Source organism: Bombina bombina, chromosome 4 (assembly GCF_027579735.1).
Source record: "Bombina bombina isolate aBomBom1 chromosome 4, aBomBom1.pri, whole genome shotgun sequence".
NCBI lineage: Eukaryota > Metazoa > Chordata > Amphibia > Anura > Bombinatoridae > Bombina > Bombina bombina.
Genome location: NC_069502.1, coordinates 1,156,468,121 through 1,156,494,908, shown reverse-complemented (window position 1 = coordinate 1,156,494,908; position 26,788 = coordinate 1,156,468,121). Strand labels below are relative to the sequence as shown.

Below are 26,788 nucleotides of genomic sequence, written 5' to 3'. Positions count from 1 at the left end.
TAGCATTATGCCAACATGAAATATCCTGTAAAAAAAACTATGAGTAAACCTATTTTGTAAATTGATTAATGCCTTCAGTTCTTTTGTATGAATGGAGTCTAATAGGCATTTTTCAAGCGGATTTTGTGTGCTACTTGTTCCAGCAATGAGTGTTCCACTCTAAAATCTCTGTGAAACAGCTCATCACCAAAAGCAAGCAGGTAACTTTGTAAAACATATTGCCCAAGCTCTCACATCCCTTTTCCACACACAAAGGCACCAATCTGCCTGAATGATTAGGTACATAATGTGGCATAAAAAAATCTTACAAAATAAAACTAAAAAAAATAATTGAATAACTCCATGATTGAAAGACAGTTAGTCACACATTCCAGCAATCAGGGGCTCGATCCAATATGCAGCGTCGTCCACAAAAGCCAGCTACCCCAGTTTTTGCGCTGTTTTGGTATCACATATACGGCGTAACAATATTTCACCCGTCGCCCGCAATTTTTATTCCCATAGGCTAACATGGGACAGCGTTGTAAATCGGTATCCAATATCCAGCGCAAGGACTTACATGGCGAAAATGGCTATTCAAATCAGCCAATAGAATTTCAGTAGCTCTTATCCTATTGGCTGATGTGACCAGCCAATAGGATTTCAGTAGCTCTCATCTGATTGGCTGATTTGAATTTGAAGACTCAAATCAGCCAATAGGAATTCAAGGGACGCCATTTTTAATCGCGTACCGTAAATTCCTATTCAGTGTACGGCAGAGATCGTATGAAGAGGATCCTCCACACTCCATGGCTCCACGGTTGCCGGTCTTTAGTTCCAGAGTCGCCGGTCTTTAGTTCCAGAGTCGCCGGTCTTCAGTTCCAGAGTCGCCGGTCTTCAACTCTGTCCTCCGCTCCGCGCCAGCTGGCTCCTGGAAGAAGAAAGAAGAAGTCGCAGCTTAGAAGAAGACTTCACCGCATGGAACAGGACCCTCTCCGCCGGTCTTCAGGACAGGTGAGGACCACTTGGGGGTTAGACTTAGGGTTTTTTAAGTTTTTTTTTAAATTTTTATTTTATTTAGATAGGGTGGGCAGCAATAAAGCTTAATGCCCTTTTAAGGGCAATGCCCAACAAATGCCCTTTTCAGGGCAATGGGTAGTTTAGGGTTTTTAGTGTTAGTTTTTTTTTGGGGGGGGGTTTGGTGGGTGGGGGGGTTTTTACTGTTGGGGGGGTTGTGTATTTGTTTGGCAAAAGAGCCTTTTTATCTTGGGGCAATGCCCTGCAAAAAGCCCTTTTAAAGGCTACTGGTAGTTTATTAGATTATGTGGTGTTTTTATTTTGGGGGGGCTTTTTTATATTTATAGGGATTAGGTATAATTTTTTTTTAAATTTTGTAATTTTCTTTATTATTTTCTGTCATTCTAGCTTAAAGGGACAGTCTACTCCAGAATTTTGATTAGACTGCCCCTTTAATTTATACTTAGGCCCCTATTTAACAAAGGTCTTGCGGACCTGATCCGACAGTGCGGATCAGGTCCGCAAGACCTCGCTGAATGCGGAGAGCAATACGCTCTCCGTATTCAGCATTGCACCAGCAGCTCACAAGAGCTGCTGGTGCAACGCCGTCCCTGCAGACTTGCGGCCAATTGACCACCAGCAGGGAGGTGTCAATCAACCCGATCGTACTCGATCGGGTTAAATTGTGGCGATTCCTGTCCGCCTGCTCAGAGCTGGCGGACAGGGTTATGGAGCAGCGGTCTTTGTGACCGCTGCTTCATAACTGCTGTTTCTGGCGAGTCTTCAGACACGCCAGAAACACGTGCCGTCAAGCTCCTTTCGGAGCTTGATACATATGCCCCTTAGTTTATTTTTATTTTTAAAGTAGTGTTAGTTTTTTGTAATTTAAGAGTAACTTTAGTATTTTGTAAATTAGGTAATTTTGGTTCATTTAGGGGGGGTTAGGTTAGGGGTTAGGTTTATTGCGTTGTGGGCTATGGCGGTTTAGGGGTTAATACTTTAATAGGTGTATTGCGTTGTGGGCTATGGCGGTTTACGGGTTAATACTTTAATAGGTGTATTGCATTGTGGGCTATGGCGGTTTAGGGGTTAATACTTTAATAGGTTTATTGTGTTGTGGGCTATGGCGTTTTAGGGGTTAATAATTTAGTTATTACTTGCAGTGTAGGTTTGATGGCGGATATAGGGGTTAATAGTTTAAATAGGCATATTGCGTTGTGGGGGGTTGTCGGTCTAGGGGTTAATACATTTATTATTAGTAGTGAGAGGGGGGATTGCGTATATAGGGGTTTTACGTGTCAGGCTTATTTTTGGGAGGCGTGTTAGTTTTTTACGGGAGATTTGTTATTTTTTTTACTTTTATTATGCGCCGGCAGTTTCTAAAGTGCCGAAAGTCACTGGTGTCGTATACCTCTGTCTAGGGCTGTCACTAAATGAGTGTTTAGCAACAGATGTAAATGTATGATTCTCGCAAAAGAGGATAAAAAAAGAGATGCTGTAAGAATTATTCTTTAATATGACTTTATTATGCCTTGGTTAGACAAACCCTAACTATAGACAAATATTTAATCTGGGTTATCTAACAGATTCAATTAATACTCATATTTATCAAATATTAGTTGACATAAATCCTTTATTAATCACAACAAGATTAATACATACCTTGAGACCTAAAGGCAGAAGATAACAATAGCCTCATACAAATGTAAAGCTTATATACAAATTTTAAGCCAATGAAATCAAAGCATACCATAAATGAAAAGGCTATCTTTGTATATTTTAACTTCCTTAAAAGACTTTATAATTTTGGCTGACATATAGAGAATACTATTTTAACTTGTTCATGCGCAGTCTATAGGGTGTTAATAATAATATGTGTCTTAGCTAGCAGTATGTAGGTGTTTTGATTGGCAACAGCAACTGAATGTACATGTCACAGTTCTAAATACATTGTCCTTAAAACAGCATTTAACCCATTACTAACTAAACTCTGACTAATCCTATCTAGGTTAATTTTATTTATAACTCTTTATTCCATATTCTATATTTTACACATCATAAACTTAAATAATGGTTTGGTGATAGATGTATTATTTTATTTTATATCTAAATGTTTTATCTATGAAGAACATATTTAATGTGTAATTCTTTTTTAAAATTGTATATTTAGGGGGGCGTGTCCAAACAGCGTACCAGTATGGACGCATTTTCTGTGAGCTCTGCTTAAGATCTTCTTTAATCCGCTGATTAAGAAATAACAACAGCAAAAATCAATTCAAATAATAACTGCACCTCAGATTGGGGTCATATCTATGCTCTTGATTGCTGTTTTTATGACTACAGGACTACAGATCGGCAGCTTAAAACCCAGGGCAGCAGCCTATATTTGGGTAGCGTTCCCCCCCGGCCTCACCGGGTTACCCATGCTGGCAGAACACGTTCGCCTTACTGCATCTTTTTATCACTAACTGGACAACAAGCTGTTCTACAACTCAACACTGCTCTGTTATAATACTATTCCTTAGGAGAAAGAAGAAACTACTATTCCAAATGGCAGACATAGCAGGAGAAGACGGCCCTGCGCAGCTGGAGGACTTCCCTAAAAAACTGGCATTTCTTTTGAATAGTATGCTGGAAAGGGCACCCTATGATTACCTGATTAAGCGGATGACAAAGGATAAGGTGGTCGCAGAACATACAGAGGTTCAACCGGAGAAGACAATGTGTCACGGTTCTGAAGCTGCCAGCACCTCACTGATACCAGGGGACCTGTCTGGATTAGAGCAAGCCTATTCAACCTCGGCCACGCACGGGCCAGACTCACTTGACAATATGTCACAGCGGAAGTTACCGGCGGTGGCCGAGACGCCTTTTCAAAACGAAGGTGTCTTCCTGATTCCACTATCGGCCATTTCAAATGCAGCTGTCACAGAGATCAAAAAATGGGGGAGAGTCTTCCTGATTCCACTATCGGCCATTTCAAATGCAGCTGTCACAGAGATCAAAAAATGGGGGAGAGTGAAAACATCGGTATCAATGCAGCCTAATCATTAGACAGGATACGATAGCAGAAAAAGTGTGCCAACTATCTTATCAAGCCTCCCACTGATGACTACATATGAGTCCATAGCTGGCATGACTACTAGCTTCAACCACAGACCTCCCGCAAACCGCATGGACTTAGATTCTGAGGCGTCCTACCTGAAAAAACGCTGGGGATAAGGTCATCAAAGCTAATAATAAGAACACCAGGACACGATAACATGTTACTCTCACTGACGTTCCACCCAGTTTAAAGGGTGTACTGTTATGGTAAACGTAGATAAATTAATTATTGCATATACCTTTATTATCACATGTAGGACCCTGTTATTAATGCACAGCCTCCACCCTGATCTATTTTCTTAAATCAGACAGGCCTCTTAATGAGCGGAAACTATACTTTCATCATGTGATACCGAACTTGTTCATATTAACACATTAACTAGGAGCAGTTGTCATATAATTATGTTGGTTGTCCAGATCTTTACACTCCTTCCTACTATGTTTTTTCTTATTGTTCATTTATGTTACAAAGAATGCAGTTTGCATTTTGTTAGGGCTAATACCTTAAAAAATGAGGACAGATATGTGCGAGCCCCAATATGTTTCATGTGACCGTACTATACCAAATCAGTGTTTTTATATGCCCCATGTGTCTGTACTGTTTTATAACTATATTCCTCCGGAGAGCATGCACAATAATTGTTTCTATTTCCTTTGTTAATGCAAAATCCTCAATAAAATCCAGATTTAAAAAAAATAAATAAAAAAAATTGTATATTTATTCTAATCATGATTTTATAACTCCAAAACTGGCGTCAGAAATTTGTATTTACTCTCATTTCTGGACATCGCTAGTTTATCCGACTAACGGCACTTAAGAAATGCCGGCGCCGTATATATAATACCCTGATGTGCGAGGTGAAATTACGGGTGGCGTGGGTTTGTGCACTTACGCTGAAACCTGCGCCGTATATTGGATCGGGCCCCAAGTGGTCTCAAAAATAACCTAAAAAGATTAGAAAATGTTTACAGCAGCAGCTACTCGATATCTGACTTCAAACTAACTAATAAGAAATACTAAATTTATTGTGAGTGTATATTCTACATAATAAGGCTGATAGCATGATGCTCGTGTGTGCTTATAGCTTTGCTTGTATAAGTTCCAGATGAACAAGATATCAGAGGCAAATACATTCAAAATGTAATATTATTTTAAATAAAATTATACTAAAGCAAGTGCCTGGTCTAGTGATGTATGTTTTTATTTTTTTATTAAATGGTTTAAAAACATTTTAAACAAACTACACCCCTTTGAGGGCCAGATTACGAGTGAAAAGGCGTTTATTGCAGGTCGCCTATATTTTAAGTTTTGCGCTATAGAGGGTGCGAAACGAACGCAACAAAATTTGCGTTATTTCACCCCCATAGCGTTGCCATTACAAGTTTCTGAAAAGCCTCCTTGTGCATGCGATATGGTGGCGATAAGCTCCATACCGCACAAAATCCAAGGGCTGAGAATACGTGCTTGTGCACGCTTTCCCCATAGACATCAATGGGGAGAAGGTGTTAGAAAAAAAAACTAACACCTGAAGTGCGGAATTAAAAGCTCCGTAACGCAACCCCATTAATGTCTATGGGGAAAAAAAACTAACATAAATCCCGTCTAAACACCCCTAATCTGCCGCTCCCGACATTGCCGCCACTGATAAAAGTTATTAACCCCTATTCCGCCGCTCCCCGACATCGCCTCCACTATAATAAAGTTATTAACCCATAAACCTCTGGCCTCCCACATAACCTCCACTAAATAAACCTATTAACCCCTAAACTGCCAGCCTCCCACATCACAAAAAAACTAAATTAAACTATTAACCCCTAAATCTAACAACCCTCAACTTTATATTAAAATTACAATATCCCTACCTTAAAATAAATAAAAACTTACCTGTGAAATTAAAAAAAACTAAGTTTAAACTAACAATTAACCTAACATAACTATTATACTAAAATTAAAATAACTACCAATTAAAAAAACTTTTAGACTTCATTTTTTTTTAGTAGTGTTAGGTTTTTTAATGTGTAATTTAACACATTAAAAAAACCTAACACTACTAAAAAAAAATTAAGTCTAAAATTACAAAAAATAAAAAATACTAAATTACGAAAAATAACAAACGAAATTATCAAAAATAAATACAATTACACCTAATCTAATAGCCCTATAAAATTACAAAAGCCCCCCCCCCCCAAATAAAAACACCCCTAGCCTACAATAAACTACCAATAGCCCTTAAAAGGGCCTTTTGTAAGGCATTGCCCGGCCTAAAGAAATCAGCTCTTTTACCTTGAAAAAAATACAAAGACCCCCCAGCAGTAAAACCCACCACCCAACCAACCCCCAAAATAAAAAACCTAACTCTAACAAAAACCTAAGCTACCAATTGCCGTGAAAATGGCATTTGTATGGGCATTGCAAGATTGACGTTGCGTTACAGGCTACAATGCTTGCGGTATAGCTATAGTTAGTCAGAAGTATAAAACTTTTAAAGCACATTTCTTTAATATGAAGTATTCTGTGCAACTTCTATTTGTCAGATAAGTGGTGATATGGTATTTTTTGTACTTGGCGAAGATCCCCAACAAATAGACTCGTAATGGCTGCGTTACTGTTTTTACGCCAAAATGGACACTTTTTCATTACAAGTTGAAAGTAAATGCGAACGCTTAAGCCCAATCGCAATTTAAATTATAATGATTTCCGCATCCTCAGAGCTCTGGTTAGCTGTTTCGCAAAACAGAAAAGTGTCACAAAAAAACATAAAAAATACATTACAAAGTACAGTTACACTCATATTAACATTATCTAATAAAATTATTAAAAAAATATTGCACAAAAAAAAGTTATAAGGGCTCAAATATATGAGCTCTCAGGTTTTGGAAAAAATAAAGAACTGCTTTAACATTGAGAAACATAAATATACATGTATAAAAATGTATGTGTATATAAATTTATATACACATACATATTTAGACATGTATATCTATGTATCTCAATGCTAAAGTCCTTTGTGGTCCTTTTTTATATGTGTGTACAGATGTATTTATATGTGTATTTAGTGATTTGTAAAAAATATTGAAAAACACTAGCTCTCGCAACAATGTGTGCCCTCACGTGTGAGCCGTTTTTGTTTGAGTTCATTCATGGTGCTTCTCTACATGGGCACCAATCAGCTAAGTTGTGGGCGGGGCGTCGATCCGGCACATCAAAAATATGTAGTTATTATTATTTTTTTTACAATTACTTTAATATTACATTGTAATTATATATTATGACTCATCTGTCAGATGTGAAAAGACTACATTTTTTTTAGTGATATCCATATCTTAAGAACTACTGACATTAGGGGCAAGAAATTTGGCATGTAAACTTACTTTATAATCAACTTTATTTAAATTATAATTTTTACTTTTCTAACATCTTTGTTTTTGAGATATAAGTATCCTCATAAAACACCCCCTTTTCACCCCCCTTAAGTGGATTTTTGGGAAATGGTAAAACACGTTTATTTATTTTTAAAGGAGAATCTAAATATAAATGTTCACGTTTATGAGATCCTCATAAAAAAATTCACCTACCCCCCCACTTAGGGATGTAATTTCCAAAAATCCTTACTTAGTGGGTGCCTACGTCATAAAAACAACGTACCTTCCAAATTTTACGTTCCTAGATTAAACGATTTGAGCTGGGCGTTGATGAGGTCAGTCAGTCAAGACTTCTTTCATATATATATATATATATATATATATATATATATATATATATATATATATATCAGATAGAGGACGGCACTCACTGGTCTTTTTCAAGTGTACTTTTATTTAGAAACAAGCGTGACGTTTCGGGGACACACTCCCCTTCATCAGTACACAGTAACTCACAAAAGTACACCCTCATATTTTTGTAAATATTTTATTATATCTTTTCATGTGACAACACTTAAGAAATGACACTACAATGTAAAGTACTGAGTGTACAGCCTGTATAACAGTGTTTGGGGTCGTTATCATGTTGGAATACTGCCCTGCAGCCCAGTCTCCAAAGGGAGGGGATCATGCTCTGCTTCAGTATGTCACAGTACATGTTGGCATTCATGGTTCCCTCAATGAACTGTAGCTCCCCAATGCCGGCAGCACTCATGCAGGCCCAGACCATGACACTTCCACCACCATGCTTGAATGTAGGCAAGACACACTTGTCTTTGTACTCCTCACCTGGTTTGCCACCACACACGCTTGACACCATCTGAAGCAAATAAGTTTATCTTAGTCTCATCGGACCACAGTACATGGTTCCAGTAATCCATGTCCTTAGTCTGCTTTTCTTCAGCAAACTGTTTGCAGGCTTTTTTGTGCACCATCTTTAGAAGAGGCTTCCTTCTGGGACGACAGCCATGCAGACCAATTTGATGCAGTGTGTGGCGTATGGTCTGAGCACTGACAGGCTGACCCCCCACCCCTTAAACTTCTGCAGCACCAATACGTCTATTTTCCAAAGACAACCTCCGGATATGACGCTGAGCATGTGCACTCAACTTCTTTGGTCGATTATCGAAGTCCTGTTCTGAGTGGAACCTGTCCTGTGAAACCACTGTATGATCTTGCCCACTGTGCTGCAGCTCAGTTTCATGGTCTTGGCAATCTTCTTATAGCCTATCCATCTTTATGTAGAGTAACAATTATTTTTTTCAGATCCTCAGAGAGTTCTTTGCCATGAGGTGCCATGTTGAACTTCCAGTGACCAGTATGAGAGAGTGTGAGAGCGATAACACCAAATTTAACACACCTGCTCCCTATTCACCCCTGAGACCTTGTAACGAGTCACATGACACCAGGGAGGGAAAATGGCTAATTGGGCCCAATTTGGACATTTCCACTTAGGGGTGTACTCATTTTTGTTGCCAACGGTTTAGATATTAATGGCTGTGTGTTGAGTTATTTTGAGGGGACAGCAAATTTACACTGTTATACAGGCTGTACACTCACTACTTCACATTGTAGCAAAGTGTCATTTCTTCAGTGTTGTCACATAAAGAGATAATAAAATATTTACAAAAATGTGAGGGGTGTACAGGTAGCCCTCAGTTTACGCCAGGGTTAGGTTCCAGAAGGAATGGTTGTAAATTGAAACTGTTGTAAATTGAAACCCAGTTTATAATGTAAGTCAATGGGAAGTGAGGGAGATGGGTTCCAGGCCCCTCTCAAAATTGTCATAAGTAACACCTAATACATTATTTTTAAAGCTTTGAAATGAAGACTTTAAATGCTAAACAGCATTATAAACCTAATAAAATAATCACACAACACAGACTTCAATTGCATTTTTCTGCAAACAGTTCTTTCTATGCATTCCAATCTGGACTGATTTATAGACAGGAAGATCTTGTTCCTTTGAAATCTGCTCGATAGCTCAGATCTGGATAAACTGATTAATTTCAACTTGCTTGGATTTGCTGCAACACAAGCGGACAGCTCCACCTACTGGCTATTTTAATAAATGCACTGCCTCTCAATGCTTTTCAATAGCAGTCACGACTGGAAAAAAAGGTTGTTATTCTGAAACGGTGTAAATTGAACCGTTGTAAACCGAGGGCCACCTGTACTCACTTTTGTGAGATACTGTATTTATAGATATGTGTTTACAAACATATATACACATATAAACACAAATTCATATGTACATATATAGACATATATAGAAGTGCCCTTTTCAGTTAAGTAGATGTAAAAACATATTTATGCAATATTCATTTTTTAATAAAGTGTTATACTGCGTATTTACTGTAAATATTTTACATTCCAGTGTTTTTCACATAGGGGAATATGTTCTATCTATTTTTTAAATAGATATTTCTATATATATCGGATTCTGTATATATATATATATATATATATATATATATACCTATATATAATGTATATATTTAGTTATAGATATATATTGTACCAAAATACCATCATATATATGTAGAAATATGTATTTCTGTTTAAAATAGAACATATTCTGCTATGTGAAACACATTGGAATGTAAAATATTCATATTTTCATGTTGTGTTGGTGCACTTGAGAATATACGATCGGGTTTGAGTAGAGTGTTAGTTTTTTTACAACTTTTGCATGCACAACATTCTAAGTTCGGCTTTTTGTGTGCAAGCAAAAAACAGTTTACTTTAAAATTGTTATACGACTGCTACCCGACACGTACAAATAGCTTATTTCTAGCGGAGTTAGTCTCGAGTTGGAGCATTAAATAACACTCCACTTGAAATCTGGCCTTGAGTGTTTAAAACAAGTTCATTAATTGTGCCTTAATTTAATTGGTTAAAACATGATCTACCATCTAGACTTTGATTTGTCAGGTTAAAAAGCAAAAACCTACTCATTTAAAGGGACAGTTCACCCAAAAATGTTCTCCCCTTTAAATTGTTGCCAATGATTCATTTTACCTGCTGAAGTGTTTTAAATTGTTTACCAGTACCTCCTTTACCCCTATTTTGGCATTTGAAATAGATGATTCAGCTTGGGGTTTCCCCACCTATACTGAAAGTTTCTATACTGGAGTATATTCTATTGAATAGCCTAAGTAAACACAGCCAGCAGAAGAGATTACACTCTCAGTGGGGGGCATGAGAGCTAAGTAATAAAATGATAATTTTCCATTGTTCTCTCTAAGTATTAAGCTTTGGTTTTCTAGACAAATTTAATAATAAGGAAGCAAGTGTGTGCACAAAAAAGTGATAACATAATGAGATCTGATATTACCTGAAGCTCAACCCATTGTAATAGGCTGTGGTTTAAAAGCACAAAACCAGCTACTTCATATGCACAAATAAACCTGAAAATGCAATTTCTCATAAATTTTATACTCTGCAGCTGTTATAACAAGTGAGAAAGGGGACCCCCCAAGCGCCTACCAAACCGGAGGCAAAAGGGGAAAGCAAAATGGGAAAGCACTGTAAGTTTACTACAGTTGAAATTTAATAACAGTTTAAAAACATACAATATATATCATGGATCCATGAGATAAAATAACAGATAAAAACAGTTCAAATTATACAAACAATGTGTAAAATGTCGACAACAAATAATCAGCAACAGATATTCAACGGTCCTAGACTGAGATTGCACAGGACTGGGTAATGGGTGTTAAACCATATAAAATCAAATAACTGGTGTCCAAAAGTGTCTTGATAAAGGCCTGACAGGGGCCGAAATGCGTCGACTGAGTATTGGTAAGCCTATTCCCTTTTATGTACAATTGTGTGAAGTTACCTGCACCATATTTGTCTTTGTATTTTAGGTGGATATCGTTTTTTGGGCCAAACTGGTTCAGTCTTTTAGTATGTTTTTTCACTCCTGTGGACACTACTTCTCCTCCTCTCCCACCCTCAAGGATTATCTACACTGTGGGATCACTACAAGGAATATCCATTTAGGTTTGGGTGACTATTTTTACTATTTGATATTTTTTCACTTTGCCTACACTGCATATTTTTTCTTTTCATTTTTTTGTCTTGTTCGCCACAGAATTACAACTCACTATTTTTAAAGACACACTTGTTTTCATCACATTGACTCTGGATTTTTATATTTATATATTTTTATTTTTATTTTTAACATTCTGGATTTTGAATTTTGGATTTTTCGCACTATTGAACACTTTTGGACACCAGTTATTTGATTTTATATGGTTTAACACCCATTACCCAGTCCCGTGCAATCTCAGTCTAGGACCGTTGAATATCTGTTGCTGATTATTTGTTGTCGACATTTTACACATTGTTTGTATAATTTGAACTGTTTTTATCTGTTATTTTATCTCATGGATCCATGATATATATTGTATGTTTTTAAACTGTTATTAAATTTCAACTGTAGTAAACTTACAGTGCTTTCCCATTTTGCTTTCCCCTTTTGCCTCCGGTTTGGTAGGCGCTTGGGGGGTCCCCTTTCTCACTTGACTTTATTGGTGGTCACTAGGTACACCCCTCCTCCGAGCAAGGGGCTTAGAGTAGGCGCTAGTTCCATCTCCCATTAATCGTGCTGTTATAACAAGTTATTGAAAATACATTAATATAAAAACAATTTTACAGTGTACTGTCCCTTTAAGTAAATCTCAACTTGACATGTTAAAAATCAATTCAAACTCAAAATCGGCCATACGTTTCATACATTAAAAAATATTTCCAACAAGCTCAAATTGTAAAGTATTATAAATGTACTCATTTAAATGGACCTTCATTTGTTCAGTTAGTAAGCTACTCAATCAGATGATCATAGATTTGACAGGTTTCATACCTACTGAAAAGCTGAATTTTGAAGCATTTATAACCTTACACAATCAATTTGATCTCAGTATGTTGGACTAAAAACACTCAAGCATCAGAATCTTAATTTGAGTGGTTAAAAAGCTACCAACTACCTGGACATTGATTTCAGAGGTCAAAAACTAACTCAACCATCTGCAACTCAAGTTAAAAGTTTAAAAAACGTATTTAACTAATGGAGTCTGAATTGGCTTAGTTAAAAAGCTACTCAGTAAATAGAACCTCAATTTTTAAGTTTTAACAATAACTTAAAAAACTGAACAGCTATTTGAGTAATTATAAACAAATAACCAAGTCGTTTTTTTTTATTAATCTAATTAAATTAAAGTTCAATCAATTAAACCTGAATTTGTTGTGTTAAAAACTGCACTCTCATTTGAACCTCAGTTTGTTAGGTTAATTTTAACACCTGCTTAATGAACTAAACATCTGTTTTATTTGTTTAAAGCCATAAGTGCTACATTTATTGCCTGATTGCAATTTATATGCCCCAAAAATATGTGCATTGGTTATCAAGTACAGTTCAATCCAAATTATCCTGTTTCACCTTCACCCCGATTCATAAATAAATATTCTTTGTTTATTCAGTCAGGGTGCACACTGTCAGAAAAAATGTGCAAACATTGTACCTTTAGGGGTACAACAGCTTGTCACTGGGGCAGTACCCTCAAAGGTACACCTACTGTACCCTTTAAAATGGGTAAAAATTGGTACCCTTGCAGATTGTACCTTTCAAAGGCAAATATGTACCTTTGGTGACTAGATTGGACCTCAGTCCTATGGTACCATATTGGGCTCTATTTATCATTCCAATTCTCCTATATTTTCTCCTAAAAGTTCTCATGAGAAATAATTCTCCTATTTATCATTCAAAAATACTCCTAAAATTGGGCAAATTCGACTGTAAAATTCTCCTACTCTGTTCTAACTCTCCTTGGAGAACATGTTCTCCAAAAAAAGGGTTAAATTAGATCTTTTTAGTCGTATTTCATAAAGTTCTCCTCATAATTCTCCTAATTACAAATTTATCATTTATATTCTCCTGTGGAGGACTGAAAGTTCTCCTGCAAGTTCCTACCTTAAAGTTCTCCATAGTTAATGTGGAGAACAACATTAGAAATATATTCTCTACCAGTTGTAGAAGCAGTTACACACAAAAAAAGGGCTCTACAAGGTGCAAAAATTATCTATAACAAAGCACAATAATAATGGTTATTGGAGTGCAATAATAATTTATGATGGAGTAAAAAAAATATATATATAATGGAGCACCAAAATAATATATAACAGAGCACAAAAATGATATCTATTGGGGCATAAAAATAAGATATAAAAAAGCACTAAAATTGAAGCACAAAAACAATGAAAATGTAGATCTATTTTCTTATATGAAAGTTTGCTGAAGAGGGGCGTTAACAAAGCTACTAGGAAGGCTGTATAAAGATTTCTATTGGTTTACATATGATTGACATGGAGAATAGTTGCTTATTTTTAGTGATAAATAAGGAGAAGATACTAATCCGACTGGAGAAATTTATCATTAGTTCTCCCCAGCTCTCCTCAGCTCTCCCATGGAGAAAAAAACAACTTTTTTATGATAAATATGGGCGCACATGTGCTCCTCTCCTAAGGAGAGCTGTGGAGAACTGATAGGAGAACAGAAAGGAGAATTCCCCAAATGATTGATAAATGGAGCCCATTGTACCCTTAAAAAATGGTCTTTTAAGGGTACTGCCCCAGTGACAAGCCCTTTGTACCTTATGAAAGCAAATTTGTACTCAACACAGCATATTGCAAATGCTGTTCCATTAAATTTATCATATAACATTCAAATATGCATTCAATGTGTACTTTTTCAGGCAGTATAGCCACACTGGCACTGCAGCTTTGAAAAAAAGTTTGTTTACTTAACTGTAGCCATGTAGCAATTCCAAAGACTACTACAGAACCACCTGAAAAAGCAAGGCTAAACAACCAGTTCCAAAATGAACTACTCAATGGGTTTTATAGCACTCTGTACTAGACTCTAAAAACACCCCATTTAATTTAGGGTGACATGCCACATAAAACATAAATATATAGAAAACATATAGAAAACAACATAATATTAACCTTTTAAAGCCGTTATGCCGTTCCATTCCGTCATAATTAGACTGGGCTTTAAAGCCGTTATGACGGAATGGAACGTCATAACTAACGGCTGTCCTGAAGCCTTCTGTGCTTCAGGGATTTAATCGCGGTCTGGAGGGCGTTCCTAGGATTGTAGGGACGCCCCCCAGATGCGATCCAATAATTGAAATCTCGCGATCGTATGCACGATCGCGTAGTTTCAATTTGTCTACATCGGAACAGTTGTTCCGATGTAGGCACTTTAACCCTGTCACGAAAGGGTTAATAAAATATAACTCTAACAAAATGAAGGGGGATTCGGGGGAGGGATAAACGATAAAACTCCATACATTGAATTGTCACTCTATGCAAAATATATGCAAATTAGTCTATTTCCTTAGTACACACTTTGGTGATGAACCTGCTACCAATAGATGGAGCTGTGTTACACATGTCAATGAACTTTCAACCAACAGATGGCGCTATGGCATGTCACACACAATATCCATGTATGTGACTGGGGAACAGTTACAATTTTATTTTATTTTTTAAAAAACTGGTTCTTAAACAGCTCATGTTTATTTTATAGAGTTTAAAACAAATTTTTTTTCTTTGTAATTTTAGTTAATACATTTGCTTTATGTTTAAGAGTTAACATCTTGATGCTCTAAATACAAACTTTAAAATGTTAAGTGTTTGCCATTTAGAACCAGCAACACAGTATCATTGAATATATGGGTTATTAAAGGGACAGTCTAGTCAAAATTAAACTTTCATGATTTAGATAGGGCATGAAAATGTAAACAACTTTCCAATTAAATTTTATCACTAAATTTGCTTTGTTCCCTTGGTGGTATTTTTGAAAAGCTAAACCTAGGTAGGCTCAAACTGATTTCTAAACCGTTGAAAACCGCCTCTTAGCTCAGAGCATTTTGAAAGTTTTTCACAGTTATACAGTACTAGTTCATGTGTGTCATATAGATAAACAATATGCTCACTCCCTTGTAGTTATTTAGGAGTCTGCACTGATTGGCTAAACTGCATGCCTGTCAAAAGCACTGAGATAAGGGGCATTCTGCAGAGGCTTAGATACAAGGTAATCACAGAGGTATAAAGTATATTAATATAACTGTTGGTTATGCAAAACTGGGGAATGAGTAATAAAGGGATAATCCATCTTTTTAAACAATAACAATTCTAGTGTAGACTGTCCCTTTAAGTATTTTTTTTGCTTTGTCCGCTTCTTGCATATTACCAACAACGATTGAACATAATTATTTCGCTGTACAACATGTATGTTGCATTCATTTTGGGTGACTGACAGTTATGTGAATATGAATAATTGAGCTGTACAAATGATATGGACTTGCAGGGTTTGGCAGCCTTGAACCACCCATTCTCCTCAACCTTTTAGTCACACAAGTGATTGTACCTTTTTGGGGGGATTAAATGGTACAGACATGAACCCTTTGACAGTTGGAAACATATTTGTACCTTATTTACCGCTAAATGGTACATATTAGTTCCTTAAGGTATAATTATGATCCATTGAGGGTACAACCACAGCAGTTGTACCCTAAGTGTTCACAAACGGACCCCAACCGTACCCTTTTTTCTGACAGTGCAGGGTAGTTATACATTCTACGTTACTTTCAGTAGTATTTAAAAGTTTATTCTGCAGTATAATAAAATCTGAGTAATTCATATCAGTGGCGGCTCGTGGTTTATTCAAATGGGGGTTCACGGACCAGTTATGTAAAATAGTTATATATATATATATATATATATATATATATATATATATATATACATACATATACTGTATATACACATATATATATATATATATATATATATACATACATACACTCACTGTATATATTTTATATATATATATATATATATATATATATATATATATATATATATATATATACACACTGTATATTATATATATATATATATATATATATATATATATATATATATATATATATATATCTCACAAAATGTACCCCTCCCTTTTGTTTCACATATTAAAATGGTAGGCCAGTGAGCAACCTCTGCATTGGTCCAGTGGTATATTTTGAACCCTTTCTGTTTCTCCACTTAGTGGAGCATTTCCACATGCTTCTAAAATATCTTTAAAAAAATTACACAAATATAAATGCACTTACACCCCAGTCTATTTATGATGCATATACAAATAAATTTGATTTAACCCTTCAGCTACCAAGAAAAGGCTAATTGTGGTGTGATTTAGATAAACTGTGCCTGTTACTGACTGCAGTTTGAGCATTACTAGCTCCTAATTGGTTAAATTAGTTTTGTTTGCTGCTTACTGAGAGGTTAAATAACCATTTGTTCTGTGTTATTGGTAACTGAGGGGTTAAACTTTAGCACCTTTGCTGGCAGTAACAGAGATATGTGTATTAAAACTATTTTAAGCAGATTTTGTAAACAGGACCCTGTCCCTTACTTGTTTGAGCTCCACAAAACAAGCCTCACTGACAAAGCCCCCAGCCTCCCTCACTTTATCAGTTTCTTCTAAGATGTTTATTACTCCTCCGTGTGTTCGTGCTGTCACATGTTTGCTAATAGCACGGCACTCAGAGGAGAGGCAAGGGGGAGGGCAACCTGGTGAAGCAGGAGAGATTTCTAAGCCAGAACTGCCCGTTATGGAGACAGTGCAAAAAATGAAAAATAAAAAGTTTGTAATATTAGCCTCCTTCCTTCTTGCTAGCATCTAGCATGGTTTATAACACCTGACATGTTTCCTTGCTGTGATCATGGATGGTGGAGTTAGCATAGTACCGGTACTTACCCCACAAACTCAGTCGTCCTGAATGTTCCCAGACAGTCCCAGACCGGTAAATCTGAGCGTCGCTAACACAGCTAAAAAAAAGGAAACTAAAAAAAAGTGCTCCCCCTGCTGCCCGCCCATAGAAATAGCCCAAATCGCACACTGAAAATTGTGCGATTAAGAAAGGTATAGGCTCTGTTATGGGCGGAGCAGCAGGCACATAGAAAAAAATATGCAAAGGGATATGGCAGGCTATACCTCTCTACCGCACGTACGGTTAAAAATTTTTTTTTTTTATTAAACTGTGCAGTAGACTGGAACCTTTTTTGGCTGAATAAATATATTTTTTTCCAATAGGGGGGCAATTGGAGAAATGATATTTATTCAGCCAAAAATGTATTTTCTTTCTTTGTTTCCTTTTTTTCCAGGGGATCACGTGCGGTTGTGATCATATGAAGGAGCCTCCTCTGATTCATATGGAAATTTAATATAATAAAGTAATTATTTTTATTCTTTACAGTTACGATCTACTAGTCAAAATAATGTTTTGTATGGGTTATAATATTTATTATGAAAACAAGGAAATGTGATTTCAATTTTTAAAGGGACATGAAACCCCAAAAAATTATTTTGTGATTCAGACAGAGCATAACATTTTAAAAAAGTTTTCCAATTTACTTCTATTATCAAATTGACTTTGTCCTCATGGTATTCTTTGTTGAGGAGTAGCGGGCACTTTTCTGGAACAGTACATGACGGCAAACAGTGCTGTCACTTAGTGTTCTTGCAAATGTATAACAGTTATAAAACTGCTGCTATATATTGATCCAGTCAGGTGCACCCTCTTACACCTTCCTACCTGCTTTTCAAAAAAGGATACCAAGAGAACAAAGTAAAATTGATAAAAGCAGTAAATTGGAATGTTCTTTAAAATGTTACACTATCTGAAACATGAAAGAAATGTTTGAGTTGTATGTCCCTTTATGCTAATTTTTTGTTATTGATACATTTAGAATTGCAAAATAAAACAGTATCATGACAATGCTTACAATAATACATTGTTATATCTCATCTGCAATATTTATTCAGATTTTTTTTTTTTTTTTAAACCTGCAAATTTCTCATATAAATCCAGTTTTTATTTGTGTTCCCATAATGATGTTTTATTTCATTTTAAAATAAATCTACAATTTGTTTTTCATTACAATACAACATTTTATGTATGTTTTTCATTTCAGATTTGCCCTTCAGGATTATTACAAGTCTTGTCCACAAACTATACAATTCTATCACATGTACAGGAGAATGAGCATAGAAATTTTAATGAATACAATGCAACGACAGTAGGGCACTAGCAAATCAAAGTGTCTTAGTTGTGAAAAATGCCCCAGGGTCTGATAGCAAAATACAAAGAGATCTCTTAAGCTACAGGCATGACAGATACTGAAGTATGCTCTGCTGCATTTTATTAATAACTGAAAGAGCAAACCCACAGAAAAGTGAATACACAATATAATATGCTGCAGGGGAAACAGTTTGTGCAAAAGTAAATCTAAGAAATAAAAAGAAAAAAAGTAATGAACAGTGCATCTCTATATAAAGAAAAAACAACCATATCTTGTGTTGGGCACTAAACGTTTAGCTAGGCTTAACTTCTTAATTGAGAGAGAATTAATCAAACTGGGCATCAAACTGGCTATCAATAAACATGCAGTGTTATATAATTTGTATGGGGTTATCAGAATATTTATGATTAGACACAAAATATGGGGTGCGGGGAAGACGTTTTAAAATTTCATGACCACAATTGGTCTACAAAAATCCTGTTTAAACTATTGAGCATTGGTAACTATATAATATAGGTGCTAGTGTTATCACCATATATTCTGGTCAATGGCTACTTAGTGACACGTTAACAACCTGTCTACAGCATTAACCAAACACCAGAGCCAAGGAACTGAAATTTCCCTACACCACTCAAGTAAAACAAAATACAACCTCCCCTTATGACACCTGCCTTTAACTCCTTGATCCTCCAGTTGCCTTAGCCTCTTATCCCCTAGTCCCCACATTTATTTAACGGAAAACTATTCTAAATCCTTATACCCCATACCTCCCCATGACAAAATACTTAATGTGACCTACCACAGCATATAAATCCCTTAATATCACCCCCTCCCCAATTAACCCCTATAACTATTAAAGCACCTAAGACACATAATGACTCAGGTAATAGCACAGTGCTGCTCTAACCTATCCATCCACTCCAAATAAAGTTCAACCTCTCAAGTACAGGATTACTTCTACCAGGAACCAACACTACCCATAGCATTCCCCTCATAAGTGATACCCATCACCCATAAAACATCCTAATGGACTTCCAGCCACCCAGAAGGATAACTCTATTGAACTCCATCACACCTAATGAACTCCCAATGGGACCAACAGCACCCATAATGTTACCCCCAATGGATTCCCAGCACTCATAATGTTCCCTTTTTTAAACAAGCACAAGGAGCACAGTATCATTGCTAAAACACATTCCTTATTGCTATCTAATGCATGGACCCTTCCTATCACCTTGAAGGAACATCTCTGTACAAGCCCAAGTGGCTCATTCCAGCACAAAGACCTTCACTTGCACTAAAGAGATCACCATAGTGCTTGAGGGACCCCTATCCACAACTCAAAGTAAAAAAAAAAAAAAAAATTTATACAGTAAAACTTCCTACAGCAATGTTTTAGCCTAATGCTCAAATCATCAATCTTTCGCATATTCTGGCTAAGTAGAAATAAAAAAGCCTAGTTGTACCTCAAAGTCATATTTTTTCCAATCATTTCCATGACATTGGGGGAACAGCCCCATGACATTGGGGGAACAGCTTAAATCCATCTAGATTGTAAGTTCCCACGGGAATAGGGCCCTCAATTCCCCCTGTATTTGTCTGTAAAATTTTGTCTTTTATTGTATTGTTTCTCCATTGTACTGTTATCCTTGTACCCATGGGCAGCGCTGCGGAATCTATTGGCGCTTTATAAATAAAGAATAATAATAATAATTCATATTTTTAGCCTTAAAATAAAAAAGGGATCTTAAACAAATGTACAGTTTAAGCTGTTTTACCCTATGTTCGCACTGTCAATGATCTTTATAAAATAACATTAAGAGCCTTCTGGGGTATTTACCCCCCCCCCCCCCACACACACACACACACAATTTATACATAGAGAGCTGAAATAAGGTGAGATTTGATGTTTTTGATTCAATTAATATAGAAAATATTGTTGAATCTATGAATAAGTTTGGAAGATACACTTTGCATACATTCCTTGACATAAGGAATGTTGCAATGGGCATCCTATGGGTGTTCGGGTCTTTGTACTGGGTTCTTTTGTAGTTAGAAGAGAATCTTTGACCTGTAGGCTCATGCAGGGGGTCCATTTGATGTGATAGAGAGCCTTTGCATTATAGGTTGTGTAAGGGTTCCCTTGGGTGCACAGATGGTCTTTGAATTGAAGGGATCATATAAAAGGTCCCTTGGGCAATAAAGGGTGTGTTTGCATTAGAAAGGTTCTGTTGGCAGAGCTATTTGGTGCCAGAGGGTATTTTCAGGAGGTATCCTATTTCTAAAGGGAACTTTTTTTTGGTGTTTTTGTGTGTGTGGGCACTATACCTTGGCAGGCAGTGTAGAGGGGTGTCCCTTTGAGTACTAGGGAGGGTGTTTTATGCTGGTAGGCCTCTTAAAGAAAGGGACAATTTTCACTGATGTGGATGCATTGAGGACACCAGTTGGGGGTGGTGGAAGTGATCTTGCGGTTGGAAGCTCACACCTTGGAAAGGGTATAAACAGCACACAAAGGGCAATTATATGTTTGCTATTTGCAGTTTGATTCGAAAGGTGTTAATGCAGGGGTAGTTGTTAAGGATTATTAGGGTGGGTTTTTGAGTGGATAGGGTTAATGTGGTTAGGGTAAACAGTGTGGTAAGATACTCGTTGTTAGGAATTACTGTAGTGTAGAAAATTATTAATTTAGTTAAAATAGAATGGAGTTTTCTGTGCTGGAAGTGGGTCATATTTGGAGATAATAAGGCAAAGGGTATTCTGGCAGATAACCACGTACTACTACATTACGTAGGTACAGGAGCAGAACTACCTGGGGTACAGTGTTCGCAAATTTGACCAGGCCTGGTGGGAGGTTCAGCTTCAGCAAAAATAAAAATGTCAACTCCCCCCCCCCCCCCATAACTAGTTCCATGATGAATTGAATGATAATCCCTGTTTCCTGACTGTGGCACAAACATTGGCGCCTGCTCCACTCCTGACTGACTGCACGTGTAATCAGTCAGTGAGAGAGAGAGAGAGAGAGAGAGAGAGAGAGAGAGAGAGAGAGAATTCACTGAGCAGGGCAGCTTGAAATTAGCATAGTCAGTATTGGGGAGATCCAGACAGCAGAGAGGAGGTGCACATTAGCAGTGTGAGGAGGACTACAGACAAAGGTGTGCAGTATAGAGAAGACAGTTATGGAGTGGAGGATTGTGGCAGAGGAGAGGCTGCAGGCTAATGCGCATGCGCTCTGCAGCAACAATGAGCCTTGATTTTGCCCGGGATTTCCAATTCTGCAGCAGAGAAACTGAGCTTGTGCCACTGCCTCCGAGAGCAAGCAGTGTCCAAGAGGGGATTTAAAGCAAGCACGGCTGGAATCAGTTGTCAAAAACTCTGCCTTAGACCCCCACAAGCCCATCTCCTATATGTTTCCAATGAAGATCTGCACAGAGTTACATGTAAGTGTTGCCATCTGCAGCAGAAGGGTTATGTCCATTTATTTACAATGCTGCAAATATACGAGAAGGGGTAGATGGATGTCCCTCTATTTAAATTATATCTTGCATTATAATTGGAAAGTTTTCTTTTTTCATTAAAGAAACAAAACATAGGTTTAATGTGCCCTTTAAGATTTCTTGGAAATTGAGTAAAACCTATAACAGTTTATTTATTTATTCATATGTATCAAATTCACTTTTTTTGGGGGGGGGGGGGGTTTGGATTCTTGCACCTGGGCCCTGTGGTTTCTAGTTATGCCTCTGCGTAGGTACCATTGTTAACTCTGTGGCAGATAAAGTAAACTTCACCTTTGCTGCTGATCAAAGAGTTTAACTCTAGTTCAAGACAGGAGTAAAAAATAGATTAGCTTGAGCATCAACTGGATTCCATATATTGTGAACTGATTATAGGGCTTAGGTTTTTTGGGGTTTTTTTGTATCAGTATTTTTATTGTTTGTGAGTCAGTTCTGGTTCTTAGTACCCAAAAAAAATAAAAAAAATAAAAAGTTAACTAAATAGAAATGATGTCCTTTGTAGTCACAAAAACCTGGGATGGAATTGTGACACTGAATCAATATAAGGTTTAATTCAACAGTTTTACTGACTAAAATTTAATTAATAAAAAATAACATAACCTACGGAGCTTGGAGGGACATTGAAAACTATTTTTATTATGGTGCATCTGTTTCTAAGCTATTTTATGTTTGAAAATATATGTTTCAGTATTGAATTTCAATATATGTTTGAAACAGCCTTTATTTAAAGGGACATCAAACCACAATTTTATTTTATTCATTCAGACAGAGAACACAATTTTAAACAACTTTTGAATCTACATCTATTATCTAATTTACTTTATTGAGTTGTTATCCTTTGTAGAAGAAATGGCAATGCACACGGGTGAGCCAATAACATAAGGCATATATGTGCAGCCACCAATCAACAGCTCCTGGGCCTATCTAGATATGCTTTATTTCTCTCTGAATCATGTAAGAAGAAAAAAATGGGTTTTAATATCCCTTTAAGCATTTTTTGTGTTAAAAATATATCTAACATGTTTTCTATGTTGCATTCATGATATAATGTTTGCTTTCAATGTCCCTTTAACAATCAAATGTATCTTATTGTTTATTTCTATATACTTTTAATACATTTACATTTAAAACATTGAACTTCACATACCAATAGTGTGCTCAAATCTGTCCAAAATGGCCTGAATTCTTGTTTCAAACTCCTGTTTAGTGGGCAACACATAAGCTTTTTTAGGTACAGCTGAAGATCTGCAAAGAAGAAACAGTTATAATTTTACATGATTTTGGTTGTTGTAAATTATTAGTTTAATTTCAAAAGGATCCCATTATAATCCATTATAGTTTGCCATGAAGAACTTCATATTCAATCTATTTTTTAGCTTCTTTTTCTAAGGCATTGCAAACCATTAGTATCAATATTTTAAAGGGACATGAAAGTTAAACACAAATGTTCCTGGTTTATGTCAGAGATTTTCAATTCCGATCTTCAGGGCCCCCTAACAGGCCAGAATTTTCGGGATGTCGTACAGGGACAGTAAAGTCAAAATTAAATAAAATTATTCAGATAGAGCATGCCATTTTAAACAACTTTCCTTTTTTTACTATTATCTAATTTGCTTTCGGCCAGATTACGAGTTTTGCGTTATGGCTCATAACGCTTCTTTTTCACTACCGTTGCTATTACGAGTCTTGTAGGTATAGCTGTACCGCACACCTTTTTGGCTGTAACGCAACGTAACTACCGCACCTTTCAAAAATTCCTTTTTCAATGGGACTTCCATAGCGCCGGTATTACGAGTTTTGCCTGGGAGGCCAAAAAGTGAGCGGTACAGCCCATACCGACAATATTCGTTCGGCCATCTAAAGTCAGTAGTTATAGGTTTTGCAAACTCATAACTAAGTGTTGCAAAGTACACTAACACCCATAAACTACCTATTAACCCCTAAACCGAGGCCCTCCCGCATCGCAAACACTATAATAAACATATTAACCCCTAAACCGCTGCACTCCCGCATCGCAAACACTAGTTAAATATTATTATCCCCTAATCTGCTGCCCAAAACGTCACCGCTGCCACTATACTAAAGTTATTAACCCCTAAACCTAACCCTAAGTCTAACCCTAACACCCCTAACTTAAATATAATTAAAATAAATCAAACTAAAACTTACTATCATTAACTAAATAATTCCTATTTAAAACTAAATACCTATAAAATAAACCCTAAGCTAGCTACAATATAACTAATAGTTCTATTGTAGCTATCTTATGTTTTATTTTTATTTCACAGCTAAGTTTGTAATTATTTTAACTAGGTAGACTAGTTAGTAAATAATTATTAACTATTTACTAACTACCTAGTTAAAATAAATACAAATTTACCTGTAAAATAAAACCTAACCTGTCTTACACTAACACCTAACATTACACTAAAATTAAATAAATTACATTAATTAAATACAATTAACTAAATTACAAAAAATAAAAAATAAATTATCAAATATTTAAACTAATTACACCTAATCTACAAATCTTCTTGCTGCTTCGATGAGGACTTCTGCCCGCTTGGATGAGGATGGATGTCTGGTCTTCAAAAACTGTAAGTGGATTTTCGGGGGTTAGTGTTAGTTTTTTTTTTAAAGGGTTTCTTGGGTGGGTTTTATTTTTAGCATAGGGACTTTGGGCACCGAAAAAGAGCTAAGTTTTTTTTTTGGGGGGGGGGGGTTGTTTGTGTGGGTTGTGGGTTTTACTGTTGGGGGCTGTTTGTATTATTTTTTTGTACAGGTAAAAGAGCTGATTTCTTTGGGGCAATGCCCCACAAAAGGCAGTTTAGTTTAGGCTAGGTTTTTTTTTTATAGGGCTATTAGATTAGGTGTAATTAGTTTAAATATTTGATAATTTCTTTTTTATTTTTTGTAAATTAGTGGGGGGGGGGTTGTAATTTAGTTAATTGTATTTAATTAATGTAATTTATTTAATTTTAGTGTAATGTTAGGTGTTAGTGTAAGACAGGTTAGGTTTTATTTTACAGGTAAATTTGTATTTATTTTAACTAGGTAGTTAGTAAATAGTTAATAACTATTTACTATCTAATCTAACTAGTTAAAATAAATACAAACTTAGCTGTGAAATAAAAATAAAACCTAAGATAGCTACAATGTAACTATTAGTTATATTGTAGTTAGCTTAGGGTTTATTTTATAGGTAAGCATTTAGTATTAAATAGAAATTATTTAGTTAATGATAGTAAGTTTTATTTAGATTTATTTTAATTATATTAAGGGTTAGGGTTAGACTTAGGGTTAGGTTTAGGGGTTAATATATTTATTTAGTGTTAGTGATGTGGGAGGCCAGAGGCTTAGGGGTTAATAACTTTAGTATAGTAGCGGGGGCGACATTGGGGGCGGCAGATTAGGGGTTAATAAGTTTAATGTAGGTGGCGGCGATGTCGGGGGCGGAAGATTAGGGGTGTTTAGACTCTGGATTTATGTTAGGGTGTTAGGTGTAAACATAAATTTTCTTTCCCCATAGGAATCAATTGTGCTGCGTTACGGAGCTTTACACTGCTTTATTGCAGGTGTTAGGCTTTTTTTTAGCTGGCTCTCCACATTGATGTCTAAGGGGAAATCGTGCACGAGCACTTAAAATCAGCTCAAAGCAGCGCTCGTATTTGTGTGCGGTATGGTGCTCAACGCAACCATATTGCCCGCTAACGCAGGTTTTTGGAAAACCTGTAATAGCAGCACTATTAAAGGTGAGCGGTGGCAATAACTTGCAAGTTATTACCGAGCCGCTCATAATGCAAAACTCATAATCTGGCCATTTGTTTTCTGGGTATCTTGGAGCTGGACATATATGCATATATTGTCATTGGATCACCTGATTTGTTCAGCTAGCTCCCAGTAGTGCATTACTGCTCCTTCAACAAAACATACCAAGAGAATGAAGAAAATGTCGAAATAGAAGTAAATTAGAAAGTTGTTTAAAACTGTATGCTCTATTATGTTCCTTTAAATAGATTAATACCTTAATTATGAATATGATGTAAGAAGAGAATATGATTTTAGCTATAGTCATATTAGGAGAAACTCAGCATGTGCACATGTTATGCATTGAGAAAAGACAAAGTAATGACACTTTAAATTGGTTAAAATTAATTTTCAGGCGGTCACAGCTATTGAAACAGAAATGTTTAAAGTGAATGTCAATTTTGATGCTAAAGTGCCCGGTTTTTAAAAATTCTATTAAAAACAGGGGCACTTTAATTCATCAAAATTTACATTTTACTTCTGTTGAGAAAAAAAAACTTACCTTTTAAACTTGACAGCCGCTCCAGCTTCCTCCACCCGTCACAAAGCCTCTTCCTGGGTCTAAAATGAGGAATCCAGCTTCCTCCAATCACGGCGTTGAATCAGACACTGATTTCCCTGGGGGGGAAGCCGTGATTGGAGGATGACCTATTCAACATTTCTGACGTCAGTTGCTGTCAAGATTAAAAGGTAAGTTTTTTTTCACAACAGGAATGAAATGTAAATTTTGATGAATTAAAGTGCCCCTGTTTTTAATCGAATTTTTAAAAACCGGGCACTTTAGC

The 26,788-nt window shown here is 36.3% G+C and overlaps 1 protein-coding gene across 1 annotated transcript in view; it reads right to left on the bottom strand.

Annotated features, from left to right (window-relative positions):
• DNAH14 (dynein axonemal heavy chain 14) overlaps positions 1–26,788 on the bottom strand; it is a 746,387-nt gene that overhangs the window by 607,944 nt on the left and 111,655 nt on the right. Inside the window, 1 exon segment of the mRNA XM_053712788.1 lies at positions 23,344–23,441. Coding sequence (XP_053568763.1) covers positions 23,344–23,441 — 98 coding nt within the window.